Genomic DNA, 26,959 nt, shown 5'->3' with positions numbered 1-26,959 from the left:
TGAGACAGGAGCGCCCCTCCCGGCAACCGTTTCCAAGGGGATCTGCGCATGCGCTTTGTAACGTCCCCAGGACCGAGGAAGGAGGAGCTGCCGCCAACAGCTGCAGTGCGCTTGCGCAATAGTCGGAGGCGGGCGTTTCTTTCCTCCCTTTTTTCGAATCGGTCTTGAGGGGTAGATTCGAGTTACAAAATGGCGGCCTGGAGCATGTTTGTAGCACATTTCCCAGCGGCCTCAGCCTGAGTGGACGTCTCTTCCGCCCAGTCGTGACCACACAAGAGAAGCGGGCTACGGGGGACATGGTGTTTGAGACTCCGGGCTTGCTGACCACGAAATCCTTCGAGGCTCCAAGCGCACCGGAAGCCACCCGCCGCCGCTTCGGACGCGATCGCCGCCTGGGCCCAGCGAGAGCCGCGGCGGCTGCCGGAGAGGTGAGGCGCGGAGGGGCCGGGGCCCGGGCCAGGAAGGAACGGCGCAGCGGGGACCAGCGGAGGGCGGGGCAGTGACGTCGGCGACTCGGCTGGCTGCTGCGGGGCGGGCCCTGCTGGACTCTCCGGGCCGCGGCGTAGACCTGGACAGCCGGCCGGCGCCGGGGCCGCGGGCGGCAAAGGTAGGAGCGCGGGTCGGGCGGCGAGGCCGCGGCCCTGTCCCCCCCAGCTGTCCCCTTCTGCCTGTCCCCGCCCACGACCTCTTCGTCCCCCCTGCGCTCTTAAGCTCCATCCCCAGTCTGATCGCCGGTTCATTGAGAAGCGCTGAGCCAGGTGAGCAGTTCCTCCTGGTCTGGCCCCTGTTTCCTCCTCCTCTACCGGGCGCCTCAGTATCGGGGGTCGCCGGGTCCGTTCCCATCTAAATGAAGTCCAGTTCCTGGGGCAAGTCCCCACCAGGTGGCAGAGACCGCCTAACGCCATCAGCCACAGATAAAGTTTCCTACTTTCAGTTTCCTATCACATTGCTGCGTATCAAGCAGTCATGTCATAACGTGGTGCCTTTTAACCCACCCAGTTGGGCAAACATTTTGTAAACTTTATAATAGGAATGGGTAGCAAAAAAGGCTTGAGGTGTAGCCAGGGGTGGTGGCCCAGGCTGAAGCAGGAGGATCGCAAGTTCAAGCCCAACCTGGGAAATTTAACAAGATCTTTTGTCATATTTTTTTTTTAAAGGTTTGGAATGTAGCTCAGTATGAAGGCCCCAGGTTCAACTCCCGATTCCGGGGGGGGGGGGGGATCAAGGTGCCAGGCTGTGTGCTTTATAGTAATTTCCCCCCCCCGCCCCCATCTTCTTTCAAAACAGGAAAATTGTTTGTCTGAAGTGTCATGGTTTGTAATAAAATATAGATTGGGTAAAACAATTTTTTACAATCTAGCACATAGTTCAACCTGTTCTCTTTCTCCATATTATAAGTTTTTAAGTTTTGTAAGAAAAAATGATAGCCTTTGCTTCAAACAAAACTTGTCTCTTTAATATTCATAAAGCTCTTTCCATGTTCCAGGCATTGTTCTAAACTAACTTTTTTGTTTCATCTCATTTCATTTCCGTAACATTTTCCTGTCCCTTAGATAAAGGCACTGAGGCACAAAAATTAAATTACATATCCAGGATCTGACAGCTAGAAAATGGCAGAACTGGAAGCCAGCATCTTGTAGTATTTTCTCAAATATATGCTACCCCGGATCACTGATGCCATCAGTGAAGAAAACCTGGATCCCTGCCTTCTAGTTTGTACTGACTTGATAAGTACATTGGAAAAAGGAAGCAGCTAAATGAACTATCTTGTTCGACTATGCCAGTTATCTCTTCAGGTGCACGGATGAATTAGATGTTAAATTTTTACTCTTATTACTAGGTTTTTGTATTTTCCAGCTTCACCCCTTTTTGTTCTGTTACTAATGACCCTTTGGCCTGTCCTAGGCTTGACCATTCTGGCCTGACTCCTCTTCCGCCCTCTGGTGGAGGTGTTAGTTAATACAGGAAAAGTGCCGGAGGACTCCACAGAGATCTGGTCCCTGAACAGTTGTCTATTCCTATGTCTGTTGATGTTTTTGTGAGAAGGAGTAATAGCAAAACTTGACCGAGTGTGTTGGGGGAAACATTAAACAGAGAGGACTCCCGGGTAATAGCTGGAAATTGTATTTTTGAAATCTCATACTTTATATCTTAGAATCTTGGACTTTAAAAATCATTCATTCTACAATCAGAAAAAAAGGTGCATACTTGTAAGTGAAATTTCAAGGGTTATTTGGATGTTTTAGAAGCTGAGCACTTCTAGACATCAGATTATGGAGGATGTTGGAATGAATTTTATTCTCTAGAAACTAGTTTTATGCCTAGAGCAGTAGGTGATGTGTACAGTTTGTCTTAATGGTCTTGATGGTCTAGAAACCTTACTTGGTGGGTTGTGATACTGAGGGCAAATAAATTGGGAAAGACTTAGGAAGGAGTCAAGCAGACTTAACCAGCCCTGGCAGGTGCCTACAACTAATTAGTAAATCCTCAATAAAGTAGGGAACAGAGGAAATGGAAAGGGTTTTGGTTTTGTGGTTGTTTTGTTTTTGTTTGTTTGTTTAGTCATCTGGTGACTGAGTGAAGAAACCAACTCATACCAAAGCTCCATTGGTTCTAGTTCTTGGGTTTTTTCTTTTGTCCCTTGTTGCTGTTTCTGTTTTTTAACAGCAAGGTATATGACATTAGGATCAGAAAATAAAATGCAAGTTCTGAGGGGTGACACAAGCACCCTCTTGGCTAGGTGATGAAACTTCAGAGATTCTGCCGGTCCCCAATCCAACCCTTCCCCATGTGCTATGGGATTAGAAAAGTTAAGAGGGTGGTTTCTTTTCCAAGTGTTCTCTGTTCTCAGAATGCTAACACATCCACAGTAATCATACTTTGTAGTTGTAAATAATGTCTTAGCTTATTAGCACAGATACAGTTTGGGGCAGTTAAATGTTCAATTTTGGGAAACATCTATTTCTATCAAATGTGCCTAAAGGGAAGTACTCAGGTTATAACTCATGTTATAAAATTGTTTCCAATGCCTTGTTAAAATTTTTAGCTAAGGATAAAATTATGGATCATCTTTAAGGAAATTCTGAGTAATAAAAATGTTTTGCTTCTGGTAGAATGGCGAGTATAATTTGCATATAATAAGTTAAGGACTTATAGATTGTATATACAGTACAGTATTTTAAAGATTCCAGATTTTAAAGTTGTAAAATTTTCATTGAAGCAGTTTCCACTGACTTCGGGAATATTTTTATCTCAATTCATGTTAGAATGAATTTTAACAATTCTTTGTAAGAGTGATATCTTGGTCTAGAAAAACTAAACATTTTACTCCTGTTTTCTGTAATTTAGATTCAAAACAATGGCCAAAAGAACTGCCGAAAAGGAATTGACAGATAGGAACTGGGATCAAGAAGATGAAGCTGAAGAGGTAAAGAGCAGTTTCTCTGAGAATGATTTCTTATTGCTTCCACATTTAATCTCATCTTGAGTTCCTCAGTCATGAATAAAGGGTGAGTTAAGTGGTTTAGTCATGAACTTAGCACAGTGCCAACTTCCATTCTAACCATCCGTCTGCCACACCCACAATTTTAGGCTTCAGAAGATTGCTATCACCACCCTTAATGCTTCTCTAGTTCCTATTCTAATGGTGTATCTGAGACCCCAGCAATTGCATTAATAGTTACAGAATTTTTATTCTGTAAAAAATAATCTTGCTTGAAGAAATCTCAACCATTTTTCTCTTAGAAGGATAGAGCACAATTGCATTTCTAGTGCCATATCAGCCAGTTGATAGGCCTAACCCAGTTCACCTAGGAAATCTGTAGCCAAGTTAGCCCTTCAAGTTCGTAGTGTAGTACTAGGTTAAAAAAAAAAGTTAAAAATCTGCAGAGTATTTTCAAGCCTATTAGACTAGTGTCTTCTTTCTGAATCTTTCTTTCTGATACTAATATTTTTTCTTTTTACAAGTATACTTTAATGTTTAGAGAAACCAAAATCACAAGTGTGTTCATGTTTTCACAGGGCCTTTAGCTGACTTGGTGGTTTTTGACTCCTTGACCATGGATATTTTGGAGGGAAGAAGGGGTAGTTTCATTCTGGGCTATAATAAGATACAGTCTGGCACATAGTGAGTTTCTTTGACATTAAAACATATAGGAATATAAGAACTCCCATTTGGACAGCTTCTAATGGAATGAGTGTAGAAGATTATATTTAATCAGTTACCGTTAACTGGGGCAAGGGCGGCCACAAGGTCCTTTGTTTGGATATAAGGATCCCTTTAAGATAACATGATGGGAAATAATGATAGATGAGAATTTTTGTACAGGAACTATTTTGTTCCAAACCTACAGGGTAAAGTAAGAGTTGAAGTAAAGCCAAAGACCTTCAGCAAATCTCGGTTCTAGATGTAGCACTTTGAACATAGTGCGGGAGAGCAGTCGTTTCCAATAGAGTCTGTTAGAGTCCTGGCTGTCTCAGTGGCCTTTTGGACAACAGGAAAGCTGGCAGGACTCTTCTTTAAAATAACGTAATGGCATGGGCCAGGGATTTAGCTCAGTGGTTTCGCCGCCTGCTTCGCAAGCGCAAGGACCCGAGTTCGATCCCTGGTACCAAAAGAAAAAAATAATAACGTATGGCAGTGAGGGTGTCATTCAGGGGTGATTTTGATCCTTGCACTACAAAAAAAAAAAAATGCATGTGATTTGTAGAAATCTTATTGAAAACTAGTAGCAAGATTCATCTGGGTTTCAGAAGGGCCCCACTATCAGCTACTCATCATGATCTTTATGATACCATCCGGCTTTTTGATGGTAGCTTGTATTTGTTAAAGAAAACATTTTACTCTACACTTCATTAATAAATTCTTAGACTATAGATCCAAAATACTTGAAGAATTGCTGGTAAATATTTTCACCAGTTTTTGTGGTCTCAGTCATTTCAGAACTTGGGTGTGTGCACTCCTCTGACTAGATTGAGATTTGATGCCTGGCTTTGTAGATTGTGGAAAATGCACAATTTGCCTAACTAGCATTGAAATCAATAAGAATCTGTAGATAGTAGCTGTGAGCTGTCTCTTATAAGCACTCCCCGTGATTTGTGCCCCTGTGCTGACACTGCTCTGAAGCCATCAGACATGAACTATCTGTGCTGTCTTTCCTTTTTGCATTTCATCTGCTGTCTAGCCTAACTTCTACTGTTGAATTTGTGTCCTGCAGCTGGGGACGTTCTCAGTGGCCAGCGAGGAAGTCCTGAAGAACAGAGCCATAAAGAAAGCCAAGCGTAGAAATGTTGGATTTGAAGTGAGTGCATTCTTACAGCTTTTGGTATTAAATACTAATTTGATTTCTGAGTTACAGAGCATTTCTACCTCTGGGAGCAATCATAGCAACACATGGCTTTTTAAAAACAATTACTCCTTGGGTAGATCGTGGGAGATAGAAAAAAGTAATGAATAAGAAGTTGGTGCTTTAAAGAGAGCTTATCCACTTGAGAAAATAAGGTAACCATAAACAAATTCAAGTTGAATGACAATATGGAGAGGAAGAAGGAGTATAGCAATGCAGAAGGCAGAAGTGGTATCAGAGGGGAAGAAAGGGAAATATATTTCCAGAGCGTTCTCTATTTCTGGGATTGAGGAAGAGACCACTATACTAGAAGCATTACGGGTATCCATTATCTTTCTAGTATGGTAGTTTATCATGTGAAGATGCTTCATTCCTATGCCCAGAAAGATAACACGAGTTGTAACTCTTGAATTGAAGTCATGTGGTAAGTATTCAGCAGTCACCCCACATTTAAGAACTCTTTCAGCTGGGCACAGTGGCACATGTGTGTAATCCCAGCACTTTGGGAGGTTGAGGCAGGAGAATAGCAAGTTCACGTTCCACCTGGACAACTTCGTGAGACCATGTGTCAAAATAAAAAGGCTGAGAATGTGGCTCAGTGTGAAGTCTGTGGGTTCAGTCCCCAGTACTGCCTCCCCACTCCAGTAAGACCTGATTCCCATATACACCCCAGACTTTGCGTGTGGTCTAGGTGCCTGGACACCTGTGGTCAGGCAGGAGAAGTTGATTTGAACATCCTGGGTGACGTTTTCGGGATAAACGTACTCAATCACATATTCTGCAGTTTTTAACGTTTTTTTTTTAATATCAAGAATGAATTATATTCTTGGGGTCGGGGTTTTAGCTCAGTGGTTCCTCCACCTGCCTCACAAGCTCAAAGTCCTGAATTAGATCTCCAGTACCAAAAAAAAAAAGAATGAATTATATTCTTGTATTTTCCTTTTTCAAATAGAAGGGATAGTAATTATATATCAATTCTCACACTTTGAGAAACAGTGAAAAAGATTTACTACATTGTCAAAGTTTTGATCATTAAGTTTGAAAATGTGTTAAGAATGGAAGGCTATAAGGGCTGTCTGGAAACAGTAAAAACTTTAGCAAGGGTTACCATGGTGAATTGGTTACTCAAAGCATCTCATAAATGAGAGTGTGTGTTAACAAAACAGTTTAAATTACAAAAGTAAATTTGTGTTCACCGAGAACATATTTGCAGTGTAGAAACAGGCAAACAGCAGATGATTCTCAGGTGGTTCATCACAGTCATTGTTTGTATGGAGAATGCAGCTAGTGACCTACAGGACAGATAACACATCTTTGTCTGCTCTGTGCCTTCCTTTCCTACTGTCACTTCCTGGAGCTCGAAAAGCTTTCATATGGAACCTCGGGTTACCTGGGGCTGCACGGCCAGGAGGGGAGACAGCAAGTGAATCTTAAGAGGGAGAGGTGGGACAGAGGTTCTCAGAGCCATAGCTAGACTTCAGGACTTCTGTTTTTAAAATCAGTTTTTGCTTACAGATTTTTATGTCTTTAAATTGGCAAATGGAAATGGAATGTATGTATGGTGTACAACATGTTCTGAAAGAGTATCTTTTGTGGAATGGCTAAATTGAGCTACCACATGCCAGTTTTTGGTGGGTAGAGTACTTTAAAATCTCTCCTAGTGATTTTCAAGTATATAATATTGTACATTGTAATAATTAACTACAGTTACCATGGTATTGTACAATAGCTGTCTTAAGTGTCACTGGTTTTTGTAATTGCAGTTTTTTTCCTGGTCTGATTTCGTTATTGCTTATGATGGGTGATGATGGCTTAGGAAGTGGGTGTGGAGCTGAGACACGGGAGGGGAAGGTGGCAGGGCAGCCACCTGGGAGGCTGAGGCAGAAGGGTCACAAGCTAGAGCCCAGCCCGGCAACTCAGTGACTTAGCGAGGCTGCCTTAGAATAGGGTCTCACTATGTAGCCCAGGCTGGCCTTGAACTTGCAGCAATCTTCCTGCCTCAGCTTTCTCAGTGCTGGGATTACAAATGTGTACCACCATGCCTGGCAAAAGCATCTTTGAAAAGACGGGTTCAACCACTGGTGTGGAGCAAAGAGGGGGCGGTGGGCAGCTTAACTAAGGAGGAAATGATTTGGCTCGGAGGGTTTCTATCTGGAGGTCCTGTGGTCCGTTCCAGTGAGTTCTGTGCAAGAGGTTGGGTTCAGAACAAGACGTGGCAGGGGCCAGGAGTGGCATGCAGTGGGGCCGGGTGAGGATGGAGAGGCCATGGGCAGGCGGTCTGTCGCCGCAGAGCACCCCATTGCTGAGTGTGGGCCGGGAAGCTGCCTGGTAGGGACCAGGGTCTCTGGAATCCGCATTTCGTTTTAGCTGTGGCTCTGGGCCTGGGTTGCCATCAGAACTTGCATACTAGGAAAATGAGATGTCTTCTCTGTGCAGAAATGCAGCTTTTCCTAAAGAGCAGGCTTGTTTATTCATTTAGCAGATCTGCCAGGTGCTACAGATGCGGGGTCTAGTAAAACAATAAAATATCTACCTTGTGGAATTTAACGGCTTAATGAGGAAAAACAAATAAGTCCTATGTTATTTTTCTCCCTGAAAGGCACAGAGAAGGATAAAGGGCGGGAGGGCGGGAAGACTGGGTGGTTCTCATTACACTGTCACTCTCATCCCCTTTCTGGGGATCTCCCTTTTTTTTAAGTGAGCAGTTTGTGAAAATGTTAGTGCTGTTTTACTCTCAGTAAGTACTCTCAGATACCATGTGCTCTAAATCCAGAGCAGGCTGAAAGGCCCAAGGGGCTGCTTGTGCAGCTCATCTGAATTGTTGGAGTAAAATAACAGTCTAGTGCATTTTAGGTTCAGTGGTCGGAAATAAGATCTAGAGCATCAAATGTAAAATACATCTAAGATTTTTCATTCTTTGCCTAATTTTATGGCCATAAATGTATCAGCAAATGTGTCAGTAAATATCTGAAATTCTGTAGATGTGATTGAAATTTTTGTGGTTTTGGAAAAAATATGCATTATTTAGGGTAACAGGCCCAGCCAGGAAATGAAGAGATTCCTTCCCATACAAATCACTTTTTGGAGAGATGGTACTTATAATTCATTTACGTGAGGATTGAAGATTGGGAACTCTGCTGAATGTGTGGTATAAGAAGCAGATCACTCCTGTGGTGTGGCCACTATTTTATATGAAAGAGAAGTTTATAACCATTATAACTAGTAAACTAGCAAAGCACTGAGCCAGAGAAAGCTTTCTCCAGAAGTTTATAGGGGCAGAGAGCAGTTTTAGATTTCATGGAATTCCAAACATTTCCAGAGCACCCTGGGTTGGAGAAGTGAGCAGGCTAGCATAGCTGCCTGAGGCCTGCTAGAAAGATCTTGCTAAAGAAAGCAAGTTTGAGGAAGTTACGAGGAAAAGGAAAATACAGAGTTTTCCTGGATTGCTCAGCAAAAATAAAATCTAAGATTGAGACATGGTTTTCTTCTCATGTTTCTGCAGTCTGAGAGCAGCTTGAAAACTACAGAAGTTCTTAGGAGCCGGGGATTTAGCTCAGTGGTTCCAGTGCCTGCCTGACAAGCACAAGGTCCCGAGTTTGATCCCCGGTACCAAAAAAAGAAGTTCTTAGGAAATGTGGTAAATGGTTAACTTCACTTGATGTTCCCAAAACTTCGTTAGGCAAATGGTCTTTGAAAATGTACATGAACAGTCTTTCGTTTGGGGTTTCCTGTGCTGAGAATGTTTTTAGCTGTGCTGCTCTGAGGCACTTGGTAGGTAGTGAATTTATTACATTGATCTTTGTTACATTGTATGTCTTACATATACATACAACTTTAAATATGTATTTACCTGTCTTTCCAGGCTGTGTCAGGAACTCAGCTCTGGATGACAAAACTGTCTATTAGTTCAGTTCATCCATCTTATTTCCCATTTTTGCCCCTACCAGCAGTTTTCCTAAAGCATCTGGAGTCTGGGTGCCTTTTTGTCACTTAATCGCTTATTTGGAGATAGGAAGTGTTCCTACCTAATGTGTGCTTCTTCTCCTACTTCAGTCTGACAGTGGAGGTGCCTTTAAAGGATTTAAAGGTCTGGTCACGCCTTCCAGAGGAGCAGGGTTTTCTGGATTCGGAGGTGTGCCTGGAGGGAAGCCTTTGGAAGGACTGTCCAATGGGACCGGCACAGCGAGCACCCCTGCCTTTGCCAGCACCAGGGCAGTGGCAGAGCCCAAGGCCACCTTTGGTGAGTAGGTGCCACCTCTGGCTAAGCAGAGTCAATGAAAATAACTCTGCTAAGATGTTTTCCTCACACTAATCCTGGTCTGGGACTAGGCGAGCAAAAACAATCATGGAAGGGCTGGATTTGGCAAGTAGGTAGAGCACTAGTGTTAGAGCCAAAGCAGCCCAAGGTTTGGTTCCTGGCTCTGTTGGTTTTTAGCTGTGTGATCTTGGTAAAGTTCCTAATCTTTGAGCCTCACACTCTTTGACTGTGAAGGGAGACCTTCAGTTTGACCTAAATGATTGAGGTGTAGCTCAGTGGTACAGTGCTTGCCTAGCATGTGCAACCTCCTGGGTTAGACACCCAGGACTGCAAAAAAAAAAAAAAAATGCAGAGTGAAATGCAAAAAGGCAGTGCTTATAGACCCTCTGTGAAGGCTTCCTGCCCACCCATTCCTTATTGGTGTGCCAAGCAAGGGCTTTTTGTGCCTCACACCCAAATGCCTCCTAGGCCCTCTGATGACTTGTCCCTGAGCATAGAGCCCTCCTGGGCTGGGTTTGAACAGAATGTATTGATCACCTGAGCCTGTTTTGAGGAGGTTATCAGGAACTCTTGGATTCACATTGAAAACAGAGTCCAGGGTTAAAATCTTAGAAACAATTCTGACTGACTAGATTGTGTTTAGCTAATTATTCTGAAAGCATACTGTTTGATCTTTATTAAGCAGGATGTACTAAGCACTTTCTTTTACGGTGTGAACTACTTTAATATATAGTCATACAAACAATTTTGAGGATTTAAGTTTTATGCTAGCACGGTATGCTAACAGTTCTGTTTGAAATAAACATCCTTTTGAAGGAAAAGATTGAGTTTTTCAAATGTAGAGGTTTAATGTGAACGTACAGTATATGCTATTCCTCACTTAACTGATAATACCAGTTCCTAATACCATTGTAACTTCTTGCACATACTTGTTGAACTGTAATAATAGGATACAATAAAAGCAAAAACTATGAAGACAGAGTGGTATAAAAATTTGGATGGTTTTTTTTTTTGAGATTTGGATGGTTTAATCAAATCAGCTTCTGAATGAATTGTTCAAACTTTCATTTCCTATAGGATCTTTGACTGCAAATGGCCCTGCTACCTTGGTTGAAAAAAAGATTACAAATCCCAAAACTATAAGTGACAGGCAGCAGCCCTCCTCCTCTGGCCTTGCTTCCAGCCAAGCCTGCCTAGGGGATGCCTATTACAAGCAGCTGGCTGCCTTGAACTGCTCTGTGCGGGACTGGATTGTGCAACATGTGGACTCGAACCCCATCTGCGATCTCACCCCTGTCTTTAAAGACTACGAGAAATACTTAGCGACTCTTGGGCAGCAGAATAAGAACTGTGATAGCAGCAGTTCTGAGGGTGAAAGCACCAGGATGTTACTTGAAACACAGCCTCCTTCCCTGTTTGGTGCAACAAAACTACAGCAAGAGTCAACTTTTTTGTTTAATAGCAACAAAACTGAGGACACTTGTGAAAAGACAGAGGTTGTGTCTGAAAAGAAGCTGGACCCAGCAAAAGGAGCAACAAGTGCCTCATTTAATTTCGGCAAGAAAATTGATAGCTCAGTTTTGGGATCTACAAGCTCTGGTCCCCTGACTGGATTTTCATTTTCCCCTGGAAACTCCAATTTATTTGGCAGAGATGTCACCCAGAGTAAACCAGTTTCTTCACCATTTTCTGCCAAAACATTGGAGAGCCAAGCAGAAGGTGGCAGTAATGAATGCAAAGGTGAGTATAAAGCTTGTCACGGGGAAAGCAGAGACTTTTGATTTGGGTGGATCTGGAATCACATGGTGACTCCCATCATTTCCTGTATGTGTCAACCTGGAGGAGGCTGGACGGTCCTTATTCATAAAGAGGAAGAAGATCCAGTGTTTAAGGTTGCTGTAAGTATTGAGGTATAAAACGGAATTGGGGATGTACTCAGTGGTAGGGTGCTGGCCTAGCATTTTTAAGGCCCTGGTTCGAGCCCCAGCACCCCCAAAAATCTGTGCATATATAAAGACTGTATAGATACCTAGCAAAATGATTATGAAAGATACCAAACACATGGCTTTGCATATTAAAATGAAGCAAATTAGAAACATTTTTTTTGAAAACTGATTTACTGAGCTTATGAATATCCATTGAATTGATTCGTATGTAGATTTGACTGAAACCTCATGGTAAAACTTGGCTATAAATCGAAGAGGTGGACTTTTCATAGCCTTAGGAAACAAGCCCACAGTGTTCTTCTAGGTCTGGATGCACCCCCCTTTCTGAGGGGCAGGCTGGTGTCTGAGCAATAGGTGGGCTGCAGGTGCTGGGTGGAGCAGGGCCCAACACCTGCTCTACCTGTGTCCTCGGGGGACACAAGCGTTAAATGTGCACTTCTCAGGTGTGTCGCCACTGACCCCTGACAACAACAGCTGTGCTTGCCAGTTCACCACTGCAGTGCAGTGGTTTCCTCCTGGTGTTAGATTCCCATCACTGTTCTATGTGACTGAGTGGTTAGTATATCCTCTGGCAAGGCCCCAGGGCAGAGGAAGAATGGGGGCTCTCCTTTTATTTCTTCTCTGCCTCCCTAGGAAGACAAATGGAGTTTTTCTTGATCCTACAGCAGCTGCGGTGACACAGTGATGATGAATTTGAATCAAGTCCCAATCAGTGCAGGCTGCCCCTCAGAAATACCTACAACTTATCTCATGGTTATTTCTGTTTTCCTTCTTTTTTTTTTAATGGAACTGAGGATTGGACCCAGGGCCACCTTACTGAAATATATCCCCAATCCTTTCTTAATTTTTTTATTTTGATACAGGCTCTCAACTTATTAAGTTGCCCAGACAGGACTCAACATTGTGATCATCCTGGCTCAGCATTCTGGAGTGCTGGGATTACAGGCGTGGGCCACCAAGCCAGCCTTGTTTATCACACTCTCTGCATCAGTAGGACTTGGGAGTCTGTTAGAAGAAAAGTGCCTGGGCTCCCCTGGAGAGCCTGTCCCCGGGGTTCTAGACTCAGTTTTTTGTTTTATTTTGTTTTTGGTACCTGGGATTGAACTCGGGTCCTTGTGCTTGCAAGGCAGGCATCAGAACCACTGAGCTAAATCCCCGGCCCTCTAGACTCAGTTTTATAAAAATCTCCTGGGAGATCCTAGAGCTTCATATTGGACCTTCTCACAAGTTAAATCTTGTAAGCTAAGTCCTTTGAGATTTTCCTGCACAGAGTTCCATTTTAATTTAGTGTTTTACACAACTGCCTTTCTCAAAAAGGACTGCTTATGTGTGTTTCAGCTGTGTCTCAGATTCTGGTGGGGAACAAAAGCCCTTCCGGCTCAGTCGGGGCCCCATACTAAAAAGGAGACAGGATGTTCAGTCAGAAACACAAATGTACATTTGGCTTTGCTTCTTTTTCTGACACACTTGCCTTGTAAAAAGACTCTATTTCCCCATATTTGGCTGTTCCTGATGTGTTATTCCTGGGCATGATGCAGATACGACGGTCAAGGGACATTTGGAGCAGAAGGTGTCACAAGTTCCCGAGACTTTGATTTTTCCAGAGGGTAACCAGAATATGAACCGTTGAGTGTAGGCAGGTTATTTTTCTGTCAGTGTCATAGGCATAGGTTTGTTGTTCTTGATGATGATGTTGTTCTAGGGCTTTCTACAAATTGGAAATTATTTTAAAATAGGAAAATAGGTTCCCATTGAAAATCATCCTTATGTGGGCATGGTAACACACATCTCTAATCCCAGCAGCTTAGGAGGCCGAGGCAGGAGGCTTGCGACTTCAGGCCCAACCTGAGAAATTTAGCAACTTAGTGAGATCCTATCTCAAAAAATAACAAGGACTGGGAATGTAGTTCAGTGAAAGGCCCTGGGTTCAATCCCCAGTACAATAAATCATTTTTCACGAAGTAATTAAAACCCAGTGAACACCTCCTGCCCTAAAAAATGAGCTGTTTTCAGTCTTTGTACTGACTTGCACAGACTGTTCCAGATTGAGGGGTGGGCAGTAGATAGGCAGCTTCTGCTCTTGATCTGACCCTTACTATGTTGTTTTTGTAAAAGGTGGAGTTGAAGAAGAAAATGATGAGCCACCCAAGGTAGTGGTTACCGAAGTGAAGGAGGAAGATGCCTTCTACTCCAAAAAGTACGCAGCAGTTGGGCAGGAATCAGGCCTGGGAGGTGTGGGGTTTGCTTGTCCTCTAGGCCTCCACACTCTGGGTAGCATGGATTCTTGGATTGTTTTAAAACAAAGCAGTCCTGGCAAGTGCTTGCTGAGCTTCTCTGTGGCTTGAGCTCTTTTCTGCCCTGGAAGTGGTTTAGAGACAAACTTTGCACAATCTTCCCATCCTCCTCTCTGCTCATCCCCGCCCCCCAAAGAGTATCCCCAGTCTCAGTTTGGTTTTACTTCAGCTTTCACCTGGCAGCATCTCCGATTCCTTCCTGGAGAGCTGGTTGGCCTGTGGGTTTCCTCCCAGCCAGTCATTCTCGGGGATAAGCCCTCACCGTCAAGAGTGTGTGTGAACACCTTGTCTCCCCTCTGCTGTGCAAGCCACTGCTCTGGTTTAGGGGCGGCTTGGTTTATTGTTTAGGTGGGGAGTTTTGTTTGTTTTTAAATAACTGTCTCTTTCAGAAGCTGCAAGAGAGATTTGAATTGCATTCTTCTACTAAGTGAGATTACTTTTTATCAAGATGTTTGTGCTATTTCAGAAGTTTTCCAGGATGGTCTTCCAACACAAAAATTTAGAATGAGCCCATAATTTCCCACTTAACAAATCAGCACATCCTGTGAAATTCCCTTGTTACTTAACTTTTGAGAACTTTTGTTTTTTTGGTACTGGCGATTGAACTCAGGACCTTGTGCTTGCGAGGCAGGCGTGCACGGTGCCACTGAGCTAAATCCCCGGCCCACTTTTGAGAACTTTTGAGGGGGCTAACAGTTACTTTTGCTTATTTTTAATTGTAACTACGTGGATAACAAAAGAATGACCCTGACTTTAAGATACTTCTTCTAATCAGAAGAAATCAAATGATCAGTGATTTTGTTTTATTAATATCCTGAAGGATGTAGGGTACAGGAAGCTAGGAAAACACTTATTCTATCAGTGAGACCCTCTTGAAGAACGCCTCACAGATTTATCAGCATTGTGGGAGATCAGTCATTGAAGGAGTCCTAAAGAGAATGTAAAAAAATGAGAATGGGGGAGAAGCAGCACATTGGAGATGTGGAACAGAAGGTCTGTCCATGTCCTCCCCGCCCTTAGAGGACCAGCCAGCTCTGGAGGCCAGGCCGGAGGAGCAGATCGGGGAGATACAAGGGCTTTGTCTGAGATTTGGGCTGACTGGAGAAAAGATGGTTTCAGAAAATGTTTTTAAAAAGTTTTATAGGGCTCACTATTCAGTTTGAAAGAATGGAGAGGGACTCTAGAATATCCAACTATATTTTCTTACTCAGGTTTACCCACACCTAGCCTGTCTGGTTCCATACAGTTATCCTCTGCTCTCAATACAGATTTTCTCACCCAACTGTAAACAGTGGTCATTAGAAAACTCTGTGACCTGTTATTGAAGGCCTGATTGTAGCGGTTGCTTTGCTTCACAGGTGTAAACTATTTTACAAGAAAGATAATGAATTTAAAGAGAAGGGTGTGGGCACTCTGCATTTAAAACCTACGGCGAATCAGAAGACACAGCTCTTAGTGCGGGCCGATACCAACTTAGGTGAGTACCTTTCTCTGAGGTGGTAAAAATCATCTTTGTCACATAAAGTGTGAAGCCTTGTACCTCACTGATGTCAGTCCTTACAATTTCAAGTTGATTGATGTGTATAATGCAAGAAATCATTCAGGACACCTTGATCCTGTATTTATTAATTATAGACTTGGTTTTGAGTACCATGAAAATACTGTGTAAGAAAATGTAGATGTATTAAAACTATAACCAAAAAGTAACCAAAGTGATTTTCATTTTCCTTTATGTTAGAAATGTGACTAAGAAGATAGAGACAAACACCCAAGGGCAGTTAACCATTTACAAACTACTTCCCACTCCCATCTTGCCCTTCACTTATGCTCTAAGCCAAGAGCTGTGCCCAGCAAGGGTCTCAGTTCTAAGATGTGGTCAGCCCTTTAAGACCCCACCAGGCTGTGGCGCAGAAAGAAACTCCGGGAAGCATTCTCCCCCCATGGCTGACTATTTAAATACCACCCTAACGTCATTCCTGCCAGTGTGCTGTTCCTCTGTGACAGTGGTGGTGTTCCATTGCTGACCACTCATCCTTGTTCTTGTGACACATGACACAGGTGTGGCCCTCTCCTCCTGAAGTGCAGGGAGCCTCCCTGCTAGTGGCTGTCGGGAGGCCAGTGCCTACTTCTGTGAGGTTCTTGGTGATTCCTGGTTTTAGATTCCTTAACTATAAGTTGCTTCAGCGTTTAACACTAGCCTATTACAAACTCTTTCCTGTTGGAATGCAGGTAACATCCTGCTGAATGTCCTCATCCCACCCAACATGCCGTGCACACGGACGGGGAAGAACAACGTACTGATTGTGTGTGTCCCTAACCCCCCTCTTGATGAGAAGAACGCCACTGCCCCTGCCACCATGCTAATCCGGGTGAAGACCAGCGAGGATGCAGATGAGCTTCACAGAATTTTACTGGAGAAAAAGGAAGCCTGAACATGCAGAGTCAACCAAGGGATTGTTGCCAAGTTGCTGCTTCCCCCGCCGCCCCTTAAACGTTTTCTTCTTTTCTTTGACCTTCTGAGGACTTCTAGATAACTTAAAACTTCCATGAGGAAGATTAGGCCAATAAACCCTTTCCCTGTTAGGTGCCAAGAGACTTCTCCCTTCAGAACTGTCTAAAGTGCAAAATACATTTGAATGAAAGTTTTTGGAAGATTTTTTTAATGTTTATTTGTTTACTTAAACTAACCCTAAGTGATTTCTTAACGGACTGCAATCAGGGTATCAGTGGGCTCTCCCAAAGGCTGTGCGGCCTGCACGTGAGGCCTTCCCACCATGCTGTCCGGCGGTGGCCAGGAAGAAACTGCCCGTGCGGCTCTCCTCTCCCGTGGGCTTCCCTGATCTCTGCGACCAGCACTCTTACCAAATGAACCAGGCCGCCACGCTGTGCCAGAGACATCTGTCCTTGCACCACTTTGTTCTGTTTCATCCTCAAGCTCAGAGGTGGGTACTGGTGTGCACCTGCAGCATTCATTGTTAGCCTCTGCTTTGCAGGCATTGGCCTTTAACCCTGTGAGCTGCTTTACTGTAATGCAGGAACTGCCTTTTCATTTTAGAAGGAAGTGTATCACTTGTGAAGGAGTTCTTGGGTTTTGTAGTTTCTATTCATGAGGTGCTGTTACTTCTTTATCCCCCTGGAGAAGGGAATTGCCAGGAATGGGTTTAAAAGCACACATTTTGATCATTTCTAGACCATGGACAGTAAACTCTTTATGGAGAAAGAAAAGGGAGAGTGAAATCATACTTTAAAGGAATCTATGCTGGTGTCATTTGTACCAGACCTGACGAATGTAAAAACTGCATAGCAGCTTGATCGCGTGAGCCGTGGGAGTTCACTGGGCACCATGTTGTAAGTAGGAGAAGAGAAAATTATGTGTGAGAGTTTTGCCTTTAACTTTAGACAGCAGGATATTATACACTTGCTATCTGAAATACCCATCTTTTAAACAAGGTGTTGAGTGTGTCCATTTGGAAGGGAGCCATGGTTATGCAGAATGTCCATGTCATTTCCCTAGAGCTGTTAGGTGACTTAACACTAGCATTCTGAGGAGACTGGCACATAAGTAAGATGCAAGATTTCATGACTGAATTTCCACTTTTGTTCCCCATGAATCCTGTTGTGTTGGTAGCAGATGCTCTTGTCAGTGCCCAGTGGCTCACACTTGTGTCTTGTCTTCAGTCTGTTGTGTCCAGACTTCAGTCAGAATGGCTGGATGGTACAGGTGCTTTTTAAACTGCAGTCCTTGGGTGTAAATTGTCTAGCGGGTGGGGAGGTCCTTATGAAGAGCTCTAAGTCTTAAGTACTTTAGGTTGGTGATGAGCCAGGGTTGATCATAAGATTCTGCTCACACTGCATGGTACTAAGCAGCTTCTGGTTCCAAGGGGAGCAGTTGGCCCAGCGTGTGACTTTGGATAAATAAATGCGAGAGAGATGTTTGTGCTATTACCAGATGTAGTCCAACTCTTAACTATGTTGTGCAGCCTAGGGAGGAAGTGGCAGTTGGTTTTGCATTTCTGTTTTAGATTTGAGGGCGCTCATAAGTTTTTGTTACAGATGGCTTTATAGTAAACAAGTGGTTGATACTGCTAAAATAATACTGGCCTTGTCCTATTCACATATAGGGTTGTCCAGCTTTTTAAAAAATGAAGTGGAAATAAGGGGAACCAATTTCAGAATGTTAAGAGTTTAGCCATAGGTTCCCATGGTACTAGCTGGCATGTAAGTCAAAAGCATTGCTGGGAACACTTTAGTGTTGATGGTGCGACACTTGGTTAGCACCTGCATGCATGGTGGATGTTTACCAAAATGGCATGACATGGTGATTGGGTGACCCTTTTAACTTCCCTTGCCCCCAAAACCAAGTTCGTTCTTAAATCAGTGGATGTGTGTAGCTTTCTTTTTTTCTAACATTCCCAGCAAATTTTTGCTGCTAAGACTATCACTGTTAAAGTGAAAATTACAGGGAAAAATGTATTTTCTTAAAACTCTTTTATGCTTTAGGAACTTGTTGGTCTCCACTTTATGTATTTGTATGAAAGAACCTGTGTGGGTTTTATTGTAAACTCCAGCTCCTTGGATGCTACTTGGGGAAAGGCAGGGCCCCCGGAGGGTTCACCTGCTCCCTACTGTGTTGGGAGCTAATTCTAATCCATGGGTGATTTTATTTCAGTTTATTTTTAACAAAATTTTAGAAATCAGGCTGTACAATGTTTAATGTGGACTAAGATTTTCACCCTTAATTTGAAAGTTTGTAAGTTGTGTCATATACTCGGCCTAAAGTGAAGTATGTATTTTTTAAAATTATAACTCAAATTGCATCTTCACAAATGCTAAGTGTCTCTGTGGCTTTTTTTTTTCAAACGGATGTGTGCATCTCAGCTTTTTTTTGCACATTCCTGTTAAGCAAAAAAATTGTTCTGCTGTCTTCCTTACCAGAATTACACACTGGAAATGTCCAGTTTTTTGGCTTGGTTTGGTTTTTTAGGTTTCACTTTTTCAGTACTGGGGATTGGACTCAGGGCCTTATAGAAGGGCAAACACTCTACCACTGAGCTACATTCCCAGCCCTTTTAATTTTTTTGAGACAGGGTCTTGCCAAGTTTCCCAGGCTGGCCTTAAACTTGCAATCCTGCCTCCACTTCCCAGGCAGCTGGGATTATAGGTGTGCACCACCACGCCTGGCCAACATGTCCAGTTTTTAAAGAACCTTAGACTGTGTTTTAACATGAAGGGACAAGTCTGACCATTCATGGACTGATTTTCTTCAAGAGGATTATTATTTTATTTTACACTTTCAATGCTAAGTCATATCTTTTATATGCTGCATGCCAAAAAAAAAAAAAAATCTACCTGTTCAGGAGTGGAAGAAGAAAAAATATTTCACCTTACTATTAAGAGTTCAAACAAGTTTTCACTGAGAGCCTATTCACTATGGTTTCAGTAACATATCTGTCCTTGAGTATTTGCTGGTTATTCTAGCACTTCCAGAGTCACAGTGGAAGCGCAAGGCATCTGAAGGCTTTGCACGCCGAATGGCCCACCGCACACCGCATGTTCTCATTCTGGAGTGGGCCTGCGTGGCACCTGGATTGGGCCTGGCACTGGTGCACCCTCACTCCCACTCCTGCTCGGCCAGTAGCATTCGTGCTCGACACTAAGGTCTCACTGTTGGTGCAGACAGAATTGTGAGGGAGATGCAAAGCTGTAGCAATCAAATGGAGAATGTTTGCTTTGGACTTTAAATAGGAAACTTTTCTACAACTAAAATACTTGAATTGCCAGACAACATAATCTGTTTGGATTAGTTTTTGAATGGTCCCATTGAGGAAATGTAACAGTCCATGAAATGTGAATAAATGGAAAGTAAACAATCAGTGTCTGATGTGTTTGTGCTCAGCAGCACCAGGCTGGTTGTCACCTCCCTCTGTGCGGCATGAGCCACTTCAGATGGTCACTTCAGGCATGAAAGTCAGAGTGGGACTAGGAGCCGCTCCCCAGCAGGGTGCACAGCGTGGCACAAGCCAAGGGAGAGTCCATTTCTCTAAAAAATGGAAGCGAACCTGGATCTGTGCTCAGGTCTCGGGCGAAAAGCTAGCTCTCTTAAGGACTTTTTAAAATTAAGAGAATAAAAAATGATCAAGAAAAATACATCATTTTGAGTGTATGTAATTTTAAATTTTTGATGATTTAGAATATTACCATTATGAAATTAACAGATTGACGTCATACTTGTTGAAGTTTCCTGTTACTCTGTTTCCTGGTGAAAAAACTACTGCAAGGACTTACCCATCCACGAGAATGTTCTGAACTGTTACCGTCTGGTGGGAACTCAGGAATGACTCGAAGGGGTGCTTCCTGGGGTGGACATGGTGGGCCGCCGGAGGGCTTCTCAGTGTGGCCTGAAGAACAGCAGCACCAAAACCTGCCAGAAATGCAGAGCCTTCTTGGGCCCAGACTAGCCTGGAACTCATGATCCTCCTGCCTCAGCATCCTGGGTTACAAGTGTGTCCAGTCACTGTTTTTAAAATCGAGAGAGAATTCACATAAAATTAACCCTTTTAAAGTATTTAATATAGTGTGTGAGGGAGTATTTTTTCTTTTTGGTTGATTTTTTTGTTTTATTTTTTTGAGGTACTGGGGATTGAGTCCAGAGTCCTCACACTTAATTCCCTCCTGAGCCCTTTTTAAATTTTTTAAAATTTTGAGACAGGATCTCAGTCATTAAGCTGCCCATGCTGAGCTTGAATTTGGGATGCTCCTGCCTCAGCCTCCCAGAGCACTGGGATTACAGGTGAGTGCCACCATGCCTGGCTTGTTTTTATTGGGGTACTGCAGATTTAACTCAGGACTTGGTATACATGAGGTAAGTGCTCTACCAGAGTTACATCTCAGCCCAGCTGCCCAGGTTTTTGGGACACTCAGTTGTACAGCCGTTGTCACTAATTCTAGAGTATTTTCATCAGCTACCACTGGGTCTGAACAGGTACTGAGGCTTGGTGAGTCAGAACTCCGAGTGACCTGGGCCCAGAGACAGCACAAAGGCCTTTCCGCCGCACCCTGGGGGGGTGATGTGTCACCTTGAGTTGCTGCCCCCAGGGAGGTGAGCAGTGGCGCCCCCTTGAGAAAACCCAGGCTCTGCTTTCCAAGTGCCCCACCCATGGGCTCTCCCAGCAAGCCCTTAAAAATACGGATGTGTCCATTCAATGACTGAACCAGTTTCTGGAATTGGCTAGTCTTGAGCAAAACTGTTTATTGAAAATATAATCAAATTCACTAAAAACCAGTTATTTCAAACTGAGCAACCTAATTGTTTTATTAAAGTCAAGAGTTCAAGATGAGAATGACCCCTCTTGCACATACAGGAAGAAAAAGCAGCCTCTGCTTGTGAGGAGGCTGCTCAGGAGCAGTTCAGTGAAGTGGTTCAGGAAAAGACAACTTTTCATCACCCCCAGAAACAGGTATTTTCCCTTGCTCTCTCAGCATCCCAGCTGCACAAAACGTTTCCATAGCCGGCGTGGGGACACAGCAAGCTCTGTTCCCGGCTGCCAGTCACTCTGCTGCTCTTCCCAGGACTGGATCCTGAAGGCTCCCTGCCAGTGAGTGCTTCCTCCGGGCCTGTGGCCTGAGGGTCACTCGTGAATGGGCCTTCGGGGGCTGGTGAGCTCCGAGCCCCCCCCCACCCCGCCACTCCTGTTGTAGATGTTTTGGGTGACTGTTCTATAAGGACTTCCCGATTATTTAACAAGAACGGAGTTCGTCTGGGTGGAAGGGAGACTTGTTTGTTTGCTAAGTCTAACTATCCTGAGTGTGAGTTCCTCACAGGCCTCCTTCCTGTCCCTTCCCTTACCTCTCCTCGGTATAGTCTTTATGATACAGGTGGTTCTCTAGCTGTTCACAAAACCCACTGCATGAAGGTGGCTCTGAGGCTGTGTCTACCTATGATGAACTTAAAATAGTGGAGCCTGGGAGCATGAGCTGGAAAACACTCGGCATCCTCCCTCCGTAGTGCTCCGTTTTCCCACCTCTACAAGAGTTTTAAAGTGTTCCCTAGAAGAAGCTTGGGATATTTTATAGTGCAATGGCTAGGGTATATGCTATTGTGGGAGCTGAGGGCCACACCTGGAATGCATCCCGGGATGACACTGTCCCCGTGCAGACTCCTCCGGAGCACAGTGATTTCTACTGGCCCCCATACTTCCTGTTCCAAAGCAGTACCCTGTGTGAAAGCTCCAAGGAGATTCAAGGACTCTGGGGTGAATTAAGATTCATTAAACTATCCCTTTGCTGTACTGTCGTAATGAACCTGAAATGCATATTACAGAAAAAAAAATAACTAGGTACAGATTAGAGGGAATCTGAAGAAAACTAAATTTAATACCTAACATGCAAACAACTTTGCAAAGAAACATGAAATCATAAACCAAAGCTAACAGCCAGCCACAAATCCTGCCTACTGACGATCTCTACTGGATGAGGAAGGTGTGGGGTGAAGTTAATGGAAATAGCACTACCATGAGCTTACGACTATATCCAACAGATGCTATCGCGGTGCTTTTGCTTAAATATATTTTGTAGAAATCATGAATTAAGCCTAAAGTAGCCAAAAAAAAAAAAAAAATCCCAATGGTTCCTTTGCGGATTTAATTACTTGCATACATGTAGTTCGTTTGGAAACTGTAAAAGATTACTATTTACATCTCAACTTCCTGACCTTCTACAGAGTGGGGGACTGAAGTCACATGAAGGAAAGGAAGGAGGAAGCCTTGCAACAGAGCTGCAAGATCGCTGTTACTTCTTATCGATTGGGCTCAAGGCCTGGAATCGTTAATCAAAATGCCGAGTGGCCTTAGGAGTAATAGAAAACTGTAAACACAAGCTCTCCACAAAATCCCTGGCTCCCTCCACGTCCAGGGTACCTCCTGCTGTGGAGCCCGGACCCAGCCTCAGGTCTCTTCTGGGTGCTGGTGTCTGGGGTCCCAGGGGACCCCTTCTCCACAGAGGAGCTTGTCAGTGCAAGGGAACAGCTGGTGGGCACCACCTCACTCCCAGCAGGACCTGGTGCCACTGTGCCCACTGGGCCTAAGCAATTGTCCCTTCACAGCCACAGCAGCCTCTGCACAGGCTGCTTGCACCCACACTCAAGGGCATGGGCACTGTCAAATTTCTTGAAGAGTCCCTGTCCTGTTTAGAAAGAATTCTGCTTTCTGACACCAGGACAAGAGCAAGCCTGAGCAGGGATGACCAACGTGTCAAGACACCTTTCTGAAACCAAGTATGGAACCAGATGTCAAACCTGGAAAACAGAATATGTAGCAGTGAAACCTACCAAACTTAAAAACAAGCGGTCTTTTTTCTCTTTTTTGGTAGTACTGGAGGTTGAAGCCAGGGCCTTCACACTGAGCTTCACTCCCGGCCTTTGTTTTCGATTTCTTTTAAAGAAGGGTCTCCTTAAGTTGCCCAAGCAGGACTCAAACTTGCAGCCCTCCTATCTCAGCCTCCCAAGTGCTGGAATCGCAGGAGTGCACCATGACACCTGGCAAGATTTACTATAAAAGACTTAAAGAATTTTGGTCAACAATTTCAGTCATTAGAATATACCAACTGCACAAGGACTGGAATGTCTTTTAACAACAATAACAAAGCAAAAGTTTTTACTTTAAAGTCGTGTAACTAGTCCATTTGTGATCAAGATCGACAGTAAAAAATAGATCTGGGTTTGAGACTAAGTAGAAGTGGATTTTTTGAGGGGAAAACGCACACACATAGGAACATGGCCTCATAGTCTTACTCTGGTTTCTCCCTATAGACAGAAGCCTGATGCCTAATGGCTTATGGTCCCTCGAGTGTCTAACACTAACACTGATTTCCCTCACTGCCACACAGGCTGGGCTAGACAACACCTTGCTTGTTTTCTCCTGACTACCTCTCTACTACTTGTGTTTTAAATGATCGTCTTCTTTTGAAAACAATGAGCCTTGGCTGCTTTTATGGGCAACTAGAAGTTCCAGAATACCACCAGATCTTCCAAGTGCTGGAAGCAGAAAAGTTGTAAACAGAGATATGTCTGTCCCTAATCAGAATCCGGGATTGTGACATTTCTTCAAATGAAACCCCTTTCTTCCTAATGTCCTAAAACACAGACACCTAGGTTTCCTCAAAAGAAAACTATTTTAATTCCAATTCCACCCAGGACATGAATACCCGCTTTGGTCATCCCTGTACTGTATAGGAGACAGGTGTGCTCCTAGGAAAATGAAACATGGCCTTCAAGGAGCAAAAGTGTATCAGCACCAGGATGTTGGGCTCTAGTTCCACCTGTCCTCTGTTCCTCTTAACACTTTCCCTGATGTCATTTATTACTCTGAAACAGCAAACCTCAGGGTGACAGCTAGCAGTTGAGTTATCAGCACCTGTGAGCGTGATTTAAGTTCAGTATCAGAAGCAGCCCTTGGAGTGCCTCTGTTCACAGGCTTTACAAATGCAGGGTGACCTCTAGAGTCCTGCACTAGGGTCTAGGGCACAGCTCAGTGGCACAGTGCTTGTCTGGCACAATCGAAGTTTGGGGTTCCATCCCCAGCACAGCAAAAATAAATAATAAAACTCCACATCTATGCATTTCTGTGACGTCCAAAGCACCCTCATGTATGTCTGCAGTTGGTCCTCAGCTACCCCATCTTCCACTGGCCCAGTCAGGAGGGCCTGGCCTGGGGTCCACCAGGGGAGGGAGAGGAGCCTCTTGAAGCTCCACCTCTCCGCCAGCAGGGAGGCCCCTCCCAAGAAGACACATCAAGATCCCCAGCTGTCACTCTCCAGAATGACCAAGGAAAAAAAATCCCTAACTCATGGGTCTTTCAGCCACAAACATGGGAAGGGCACTGGGCCCTCTGGAGGTCAACCTGGGGTCCTGGACACATGCAGGGCCCTGAGCCTCTGCTCCAGCACACCGGGCTGTGACCTGACTGTGGCCTTAAGACCCTGGTGAGCACGCAACCCAGAGAGGCTCGGCTGCAGCTCCAGCCTGAGCCGGACCGGTGAGGCTATGCGGATGTCAGATCCTGCCTCGCTGTGGAGCAGACCAGCGAGGGGAACGAACCCGCGATCACACCCTGACTGATGGTGCACTCGAACCCTGGAGACGTCAGTGAGGTAGGTGGTATCGGCCCCATTTTACAGGTGGGCAAACTGAGGCAGAATGAAATGCAATAGCTCGCTTTTAATAACAACATACAAAATCTGGAGAAAGCCCCAAAGTAGTCCCTGTCCCCGGAGCCCACAGAATAGAGACAGATGGGAGAACAACTGCTGCTCTCTCTCCTGCCAAAAAGAGGTCTCCACACAGGTACCCAGAGCCTCCAGGGGGCTGAGGTCCTCAAACCAGAACAGCAACAGAGTTGAAGCTTCCAGTCTACTCCCAGGCAGGCAGGGGAGGCTCTGGGTGCTGGGGAGAGGCCAGGCTGCAGCCACGCACGCGCATAAGCAGCTCCTCTGGCCACAGGGCTTGGCCTAGGGCAGATGGCACACTGGCCCTAGGAAACTGGGCAAGGGAACAGTGCCACCCCCTCCCGCCCTAGAAGATGCCGTCTGCCAGGAGCCCCGACGGGGGATGCCAACCCCAGCCTGTCAGACACCTTGGCTACCGAGCCCTTCCACCTGCCCTCAGGACCCCAGTGCTGCAGGTCTCTCCAGCCGTGGCCGAGCTGATGGCCTGGGTTGGAGGTGTGTGTGTTGGCGGTGTTCTTTGGCTGGAAGCAAAGGCCATTCTGGGGGGCGGGGGGCGGGGCTGTCTGCTCAGCTTGAGAATGTTCTGGAACTGGGCATGGGTCGAGGTATTCCCAGCCCAGGGGAAAGCCGCTGAGCAGGTCATGTCCCCCATCTCCCCACGGGAACCCACTGTGACAAATGTGACAAGGGAGGGCGGGTTGGGTCGGACTCAGATGCTGAAGTTAAAGGGTAGAGTTATGAAACCTTCCATGGGGCCTTGGAAGGAAGGATGGCCACTCTGACTCACGGAGTGCCCGGCTGGATGGCATCAACCCGCTGTGTGCCGGGCTGGGATGTGGCCTGTGGCCAAGCTTGATCTGGACCTGGCTGTCCTTGCGCTGTCAGTGGCCTCCTGGCGTCCCAGGCCCTCTCTGGATGCAGAGGGTGCCCCGGAGATGAGCAGGGGGTGAGGGCGGGAGCTCAGGGCAGGAGCAGAGCCAGCGGGGGAGGACGAGGCACTTCAGTTTGGGCTGGTGTTTGTGGATCGGCCCTGGCCCCGGAGTCGAGTGGCCCTGCCTGGCTGCAGCCCTGGCGCTGGTTGTCACAGAAGACCCCGGAGGCGGTGACAGGTAGGCACTTGGCAGCAGTCCCCAGGCCTCAGGGCCAGGGCTCCGTGTGGCTCTGCCACGCTAGGTCATCAGGATGGGTTTCTGCCGTACCTCCAGGATGTCTAGGGCAGGACGGAAGCAGATGACAGTAAGGCTCAACAATAGGCACTGTGGCCACCCAGTTCCTCTTACAGAAGGAACCACCACACACATTGGCCACAGGTGGCCTCCAAGCCACAGGACCGCAGGCACCAGGGCAGAGCTAGCAGGGCCGCTAGAAGCCCCTGGCCAGCAGAGCTGCAGGTCTGGGTCAGGAAGGTGGCAACACCCCGGAACATAGCTGCTCAGGACAGTGAGGTGAAGCTACAGCATCAGGTGACATCTACAGCAGGGAGCTGGGACCCCCAAATGGAAACCTGGGGGACAGTGCCTGCCAATGCCCAGGGCCCCAGGAACCTGTCCCGGAGCCAGGCCACCCACCTGCAGGGTTCTGTGCGTTGCTGTCACCCCATTACCTGTTAAGATCCGATGCAGCGGCAAAGTGACGTAGGTCAAGTGTGCATAGAGAAGGAAGTTTCCATCAGCTCTGTTCAGCTTCAGCCAGGACCCGACCAGGGACCTCCCCGTGCCAGACAGGGACCGGGAGCGCAGGTTGGTGGCGTTGTGCAGGTCAGCTGGAAGGGAGAAGGCAGTCAGGGCCTGGGGACAGTGGAGGACAGCCACACTCCAGCCAGCACCACTGCGGCCTCAGGCTAGGTGCACCTTATGAAGGGCCCTGTCCCTTCCTGTGCCAGCTTCAGGCATGGGG

At 45.5% G+C, this 26,959-nt stretch overlaps 2 protein-coding genes across 4 annotated transcripts in view; one reads left to right on the top strand and one right to left on the bottom strand.

Moving 5' to 3' along the window:
* Positions 1-135: 135 nt before the first annotated feature.
* On the top strand, positions 136-19,713 carry Nup50 (nucleoporin 50). Of its 3 annotated transcripts, none has more exons than XM_004845411.3 (8): positions 136-607; positions 3,349-3,427; positions 5,217-5,300; positions 9,399-9,585; positions 10,681-11,343; positions 13,665-13,746; positions 15,202-15,320; positions 16,073-19,713. In XM_004845411.3, exons 2-8 carry the CDS (start codon positions 3,359-3,361, stop codon positions 16,273-16,275), a joined length of 1,407 nt encoding a protein of 468 aa, XP_004845468.2. In that variant the 5' UTR covers positions 136-607; positions 3,349-3,358; the 3' UTR covers positions 16,276-19,713. The 3 variants fall into 3 exon arrangements, with proteins under 3 accessions (XP_004845468.2, XP_004845467.2, XP_004845469.2); XM_004845410.3 differs by having other exon boundaries at positions 143-428; XM_004845412.4 differs by having other exon boundaries at positions 558-758.
* Positions 19,714-25,035: 5,322 nt separating this feature from the next.
* Kiaa0930 (KIAA0930 ortholog) overlaps positions 25,036-26,959 on the bottom strand; it is a 40,237-nt gene continuing 38,313 nt past the window's right edge. Inside the window, 2 exon segments of the mRNA XM_004845408.3 lie at positions 25,036-26,273; positions 26,667-26,825. Of these exon segments, the coding sequence (XP_004845465.2) occupies positions 26,233-26,273; positions 26,667-26,825 (200 nt within the window). The 3' untranslated portion in view covers positions 25,036-26,232.

Source organism: Heterocephalus glaber, unplaced genomic scaffold, assembly GCF_053883595.1.
Source record: "Heterocephalus glaber isolate CG9 unplaced genomic scaffold, H.glaber_assembly_v1.0 deba00001444, whole genome shotgun sequence".
Taxonomy (NCBI): Eukaryota; Metazoa; Chordata; class Mammalia; order Rodentia; family Bathyergidae; genus Heterocephalus; species Heterocephalus glaber.
Note: the sequence above shows the minus strand (reverse complement) of the source record. Positions and strands in the feature narration are given on the sequence as shown.